General features: G+C 45.4%; 1 protein-coding gene and 1 long non-coding RNA gene across 2 annotated transcripts; one reads left to right on the top strand and one right to left on the bottom strand.

Annotated features, from left to right (window-relative positions):
- Positions 1–186: 186 nt before the first annotated feature.
- On the top strand, positions 187–5225 carry TALDO1 (transaldolase 1). The gene is made up of 8 exons (XM_015863110.2): positions 187–391; positions 1242–1365; positions 1671–1778; positions 2026–2157; positions 2631–2806; positions 2974–3171; positions 4166–4311; positions 4983–5225. Exons 1-8 carry the CDS (start codon positions 295–297, stop codon positions 5013–5015), a joined length of 1014 nt encoding a protein of 337 aa, XP_015718596.1. The 5' UTR covers positions 187–294; the 3' UTR covers positions 5016–5225.
- On the bottom strand, positions 1615–2054 carry LOC146760609 (uncharacterized). Its single transcript, XR_014946296.1, has 2 exons — positions 1915–2054; positions 1615–1804 (listed from the first exon to the last, which is right to left on the bottom strand). It is a non-coding gene; the product is annotated as an uncharacterized LOC146760609 (long non-coding RNA).
- Positions 5226–6392: the final 1167 nt, after the last annotated feature.

Genomic DNA, 6392 nt, shown 5'->3' with positions numbered 1-6392 from the left:
GACACCCGGGGGTGGGTGCTCGGTAACTCCTCCATCAATGACATCGATAGTGGGATGGCGCCCATAGCACCCAATGACGAACCTCCTTCTTCCTCTGCACCACCTGCCGGTCTGCATTCATGTCTCCGAGATGGGATTGGGCGGAGCGGGCGGCGTGCCCTCCCCCGGGCCGAGGGTGTCGGGAGCGAGCGGCGGGTGCGCGCGCAGGGAGGCAGGCAGGCAGGAAGGCGAGCTCCCCTCCGGGCACGCAGCGTTCCTTTAAGGCGGCCGCAGCCCCCCCCGTCCTGCGGAGCGATGTCGGTGTCCCCAGTGAAGAGGCAGAAGATGGAGTCGGCGCTGGAGCAGCTGAAGCATCACACCACGGTGGTGGCCGACACCGGGGATTTCAACGGTGAGGGGGAGGAGGGGGGTGGGGGAGTTGCTCTTGTGGCTAATGCAGTTGCTGGTGTTGGTTTTTAACCGGATCCCTGCCGGTATTTCCTTGCTACGCACTGGAATATGTCTCTAAAGTTGCGTATCTGGTTGAGAATCCACTCTTACAACGCACTGCTTTGCTGGAAGCGGTCGCCGTGAGTTGAAGCACGTCCTGTTAGCATGGAGTGAAGCAGCTTTGGGTGCTGCAATTTGAAGTCAATTTGTGTTAGCCCATGTTTCCTGCTACGGAGAAGCGCTGGGGAAGAAGGGCTGGCAATAACTAGTTCGTTGTTCTGGGCGTTCAGCTGCGTTAACAAGGGAGCTCGCAAGCAGGAGCCGCTGCGGGGCTTGCAGAGGCCGTCCCCAGTGCTGAGTCAGCCCTGCGTGCCAGGCGGCTCAGCTGCGATTAGGGCCTGACAGTGCACGGCCAGAGCCTGCTTCGGTAAACAGCTGAAATAGGGGTAGTCGGGGTTAAGGTGAGCCCAGGAGCCAGATATCCTATGGGATGTTTGGAAGGAAGGAAGCCGGCAGTACAAGAAAGTCACCAGAGCCAACACCAAGAAGTTGCCTTCAACTACTTGAACTTCTGCCGTGCAGTAAGGCTCTAACAGCTTTCCTAAGAGATGGGTTTTACGTTTGTTCTGGCTCTTAACAGCTGCGGGCAAACAGAAATCCAGCTGCCTGGCCACAGAGGGGAAGAGAGATTGCCTTTCCTTTCCTTCCCCCTGCGACTCCTGCAACTCAGTTCTGCTGACAAACCTGCTAATGGCAAAGGGTTTTTGCTTTTACAACTGGTTATTTGCAACAAACCATCTTGTTTTCCATAGCAATCGATGAGTACAAGCCCCTGGATGCCACCACGAACCCATCTCTGATACTGGCTGCTGCTCAGATGCCGGCCTACCAGAAACTTGTGGATGATGCTGTTGCTTATGGAAGAAAACTTGGGGGGTAAGTAGAGAGCTGAGCTGTTTGCTATGGTTTCTTTTAACTTCTTCTCTGTCGGTGTATATTTAAGATGCCTTATTAATGCAAACAGTGTTTCATACTCCTAGAAGCATAGTGGGTTGTCTGTTTGTATACCCACTTCCAAAGGCAGGACATAACCACTTGTGCTCTGCTCAATGCATATCTGAGCACAGGAATTTAATGCTAAATGGGCTGTGAAATGTGATCTTTAAATCAATAGCAAGGCTTGAATGCACTTCTTGTATTTATTTGTTGTTGGCCTTTTTTCCCCCTCTTGTGGTTTTTAGGTCAGAAGATGTGCAAATCCAAAATGCCTGTGACAAACTTTTTGTGCTGTTTGGAGCTGAGATATTGAAGAGGATACCAGGCCGTGTGTCCACAGAAGTAGATGCAAGGTTGGCTCCTTTTCCTCCACGTTACCCTATGATACATACAAAGAGAGACACTATAGAGTTGAAGAAACCCGTCCTTGTCTGGACAGCTCAGTGTTACAAGGGGTTATATTGTTAATATTTAAGAGAATTCATTTACTTGTTTTAACTTGGTGGCAAAACCTCCTGAGAAGCAGTAACGCGGGTCTGATCTTTGCTGTACTTGTGTTGTTCATACACAACTTTGAAGAGCCCTGTTCTTGTTCCAAAGGTTGTCTTTTGATAAAGAAGGAATGATTCAGCGGGCCAGGCGGCTGATTGACCTGTATAAGGAAGCAGGAATTGGTAAAGATCGGATTCTCATCAAGCTTTCTTCAACATGGGAAGGAATCCAGGCTGGCAAGTAAGTCCTTCTATAGCTGGTGTGCTGATTCATTGGGTGCTTCTGGCTATTCAAAGGCACTTGACAAACACGTTCTACGCTTAAAATAAAGAACTGTTTTGAAAGCATAGCACCGGGAAGTCTGTTGCTAGGACTGCAGTAAGCATGGTGGCATCCTGGAGCTTTCTGTGCATTAGGAAAAGTTTGTTCATATGAGGGCCAGGCCATTCATAAAAAGCTTCCTGGAATGTCATCTTAAGCCATCTGCACTTGGTTCAATGAAAAACATGAAGTAGATCACTGGGAGCCTGGCAGGGAAAAGCTTTGTTCTGCTGCCTTTGAACTTTAAAGCTTGTAAACTGTACTGCACCTGAAACTAAGAGATTCTTGACTTAATCACTAAGTCAAGAAACGAGTAGCTTAACCTATTAACTTACTGCTAGCATGGACAGTAGGTGAGCAAACTGCCATGTTAAGCCAGCCTATGTCTGCAGGGTTCTGGAAGCAGAGTACGGGATTCATTGCAACATGACCTTGCTGTTCTCCTTTGCTCAGGCAGTTGCCTGTGCTGAAGCTGGGGTTACTCTGATCTCCCCATTTGTAGGACGCATCCTGGATTGGCATATTGCTAATGGAGACAAGAAAACTTATGAACCTTCAGAAGATCCAGGTTAGCTTTTTTCTTGCATTTGAATGCAATAGCTATATGTTCCGATGTTAATTAACCTTTAAAATCCCCCTGTGAAACAACTGGGTTTTTTAGTATGTTCTAAATAACCACTTAGAATTGAAGAATTAGTTGATGTGTTCTGAAAGTCACCCATTTCTCCTCTGTAGGAGTGAAGAGCGTCACTAAGATCTATAACTACTACAAAAAGTTTGGCTACAAAACCATTGTGATGGGCGCTTCGTTTCGAAACACGGGAGAAATCAAAGCACTCACAGGCTGCGACTATCTCACTATTTCACCCAAGCTCTTGGCAGAGCTCAGCAAAGAGCATGTCAAACTAACTCCCACGCTTAGTGTTAAGGATGGTAAGTCCAGTTCTTGGTAATACAGACTTGCTCAGACTCCCTTTCTTCTTGAACATTAAGATATATGGTTCCATCCAGCTCTGTGGTGCTTCCATTCTGCTTTAAGGCTAAACCTTGACCCTTTGCTGGAGGAAATAGTCATGATACAGCTGTACCACTACAGCTGCTTATTGGTTATTTCCTTAGGGTCTCAGTTCCCACCGAGTGCATTAGTTGGAATTGGGTTTTGAGCATGCTTAAATACATTGTCTCTTCCCCTGAAGACAGAGAAAGGAGGAAGAACTTCATGCTTCATATACATGGGATGAAGTTTCTCTCTCTGTTAGCAGAGATCCAAGCAGAGTTCAGTCATTATGCTAATGCTGCCGTTACCTCTGGGTGTGCCAAAAGGTGTTTTCCCTCCAGAAATATTAGAGATGAAGTCACACGCAAGACTTATTTGATCTAGTGATACCCTGCCTCAATGGCTTTGAGCACATGTTCTCATTGCATTAATCTCGTGCTTCTGTAGCCTTATTAAAATGCTCCTTCTCAGCTCAGATGTTGGGATTTGTGTACAGCTGTAGTTGGTGCTCACAGGGTGCTAGCTGGCTTGTAGGAGTGCATCAATTGAGCTTTTGTGAGGTGCTTGCCAAAGGATCAAAGACATAATTGTTCAGCCTATTTGCTTAGAATATCTCGCTGCAGTGTTCTTGGTAGTACTGCTGAAAGCACCAGACCGATTAGAAACAGATACAAGATAACAGCACACCCATGAATGTTGTATTTGGAAGGAAAGTGATGATCTAGATAACTATCTTCAGATCATGGATGAGGAGCATTTTGAGTCCTGCATCCCAGAGTGCGCTCACAGAGCAAGTCGTGCTGAAAACCATGTTAGAAACCTCCCAGCTTTTCACTTGGAGATGGCCAGAAGCTTGAGACTGTTTTTAGGAAGCCCCTGATAACAATCTGATAATAGAGTTCTGTTTATTTTTCAACTGCCCCGGTGCAGCTCAGGCCTGTGACCTCGAGAAGATCCACCTGGATGAGAAGGCGTTCCGCTGGCACCACAACGAAGACCAAATGGCTGTGGAGAAACTATCTGATGGGATCAGGAAATTCGCTGCAGATGCAGTAAAATTGGAGAGGATGTTAAAGGTAGATGCTCTGTGGTGCTGCCAGTCTCTACCTCACATGTTCCTTTAAATACTGCAGCTAACCCTTATGGTACAGCAAAGGATTAGGAACCTGTCAGCAAGTTGGATCAGGTTTTGTACAGGTGGTGTGTGTTATGTAGGACAGGCAGCCTGTAAACTGGCCACCTGAATGGAGTTAATTTGATAAACTCCAGTGCATTTCATGAAGGAATTCATGCCATGTATAAACAGACATCTGTTTTTTGAGCCCCAAGGCAGTGTTTAGACTCACAGCTAATCAAGATAGCACTCCTATCTTGAATGAAGAGCCTCAAAGTGAAAAGCCTAATTCTAGTTGCTTGCTAACTGTCAGCAGTGATTTGAGACACACCAATAATGAGCTTCAAAAAGCTGGAAATCAGGCATGCTTGTCTGTTCTTTGGTGCTCCAGGAACAGATGCTGAACATAGCCAAGCCCTATACAAGTTTTCTACCTATATAGGGCAAGTCTTTTAGAGGGGATTTTCTGACTTTTATAGGTTTTAGGGGGGGAAATATGGATGCTAAACTTGAGTTCACAGCACTCGTAGACTGATATAACTTACATTACATACAGCAGTGATATAACTTACATTATTGAAGCAGAATTCATTTCCCAGACTGCCACTGATCTGTTCACATCTCTCTTTCTAGGAGCGAATGTTCAGCGCTGAGAATGGGAAGTAAAAGGAGTCAGAGTTCTCCTCACTGCTTAGGGCTGAATGAGAGGATCACCTGAAATTAAATGGATGTACAAATGTTTTACTTGTAAAAGTCTTATGCTGTGTATGCATAGATTTCTGTATTATGCTTTTTTAAAGAACCAATTTGCAAAGGGACAAAATTTCATTGTTTTTTGTGGCACTTTGTTAATACATTAATACAAATTAACACGTCTTTTCCTTGTAATGTGCTTACTTCCTTGCTGTAGGGGAATTGAGTGATTCAGCTGACAGAGCAGCCCAATTTCTACTAGTACATAATATTGTGGTTCATATTAGAACATACTAATTGTCAGTCCTGTACTCCTCACACATTAAGACCGTCTATTAAGACCTGGCCCACAGTCCTTTCTTGCCCTTTCTTTGCAGCCAAGGCTGTGGCAGCAGCAACTTACGGAGTAGAATTCATTGCTGTGTGGAAGCTGCATGTGGTACTGCTGTTACAACACCAGCATGAGTTACACTATTTCACCATTAGGTAACTAAGTCAAGCAGTTACTTGTTAACTTCAGAACTGTTTAATCTGAGCTGACAGAATGAACATCTGGATACAACCCAGGATTGGTGGTTATAGCTTTGTGTATTGTCTTCAGGGCAAGTTACTGCATTTCTTTCTATCAGCCCTGAATTGCTGCCAGCCCTACCACAAAATTCACTTAAAACAAACAAGAAAAGCCCTCTGTTATCATTCCTCCCTTCCTCTTTGTCCATCTGTTCCATCAAGAGCAGACAAGATGTTCCTGTTTGCATGCAGGCAATGTTGAACTATTTCCTTATGGAGGAGCCTGAACTTCTAGACTTAACAGCATTAAGACTACAGTGTTTATAAACAAGCTATGTCCTGTTTGAATAACACAAGAAAAACCACACTGATGAGTAAAGCTCAGTTGGACCCAGTGGTAGTGTTGACAGTACAGCAAACTGAGAGCTGTTGTTTCAGCCAAGGTGAAGAGCTGAGTATCCCCATAATCTGGGGCTGTGGAAGCTCACAGACAGAAAATGCTGTATTGAGAAGCCTGTGCAGTTGCCACTGGACATTCATCAGCAGGTGATAACCTCTGTACAGGCTATTAGCTCACCTGGAATCGAATTGAGCATTAATTACTAGTATACAGCCCCAGGCACTTCCTGGCAGCTGGGAGAGAGGATGGCTCAAGCTGCTACCACAAATACTTGTAAACCCAGAGCACCATCTCTGTGCAAGGAAGCAGATTTAGGGCAGAACACCTCAAGTTACAGGCAGACTAGAAATAGAATGCGGTGCTGTTTACAGATTGATTGTGGCAGCTAGAAGGATTTTACAAGAGTTGCAGGATATTTACTCCTATGCTGCAGCAACATT

Source organism: Coturnix japonica, chromosome 5 (assembly GCF_054131305.1).
Source record: "Coturnix japonica strain WE chromosome 5, WE-NBRP24, whole genome shotgun sequence".
NCBI lineage: Eukaryota > Metazoa > Chordata > Aves > Galliformes > Phasianidae > Coturnix > Coturnix japonica.
This window is presented reverse-complemented; position numbering and strand designations above follow the sequence as displayed.

Bases quoted from the DNA above. Each gene is read 5' to 3' on its own strand.
- TALDO1 (XM_015863110.2), top strand. From the start codon at position 295: ATGTCGGTGTCCCCAGTGAAGAGGCAGAAGATGGAGTCGGCGCTGGAG. The intron at 1,779-2,025 runs GTTGGCTCCTTT...CTTGTTCCAAAG, and splicing joins TCCACAGAAGTAGATGCAAG to GTTGTCTTTTGATAAAGAAG. The intron at 2,807-2,973 runs GTTAGCTTTTTT...TCTCCTCTGTAG, and splicing joins TGAACCTTCAGAAGATCCAG to GAGTGAAGAGCGTCACTAAG.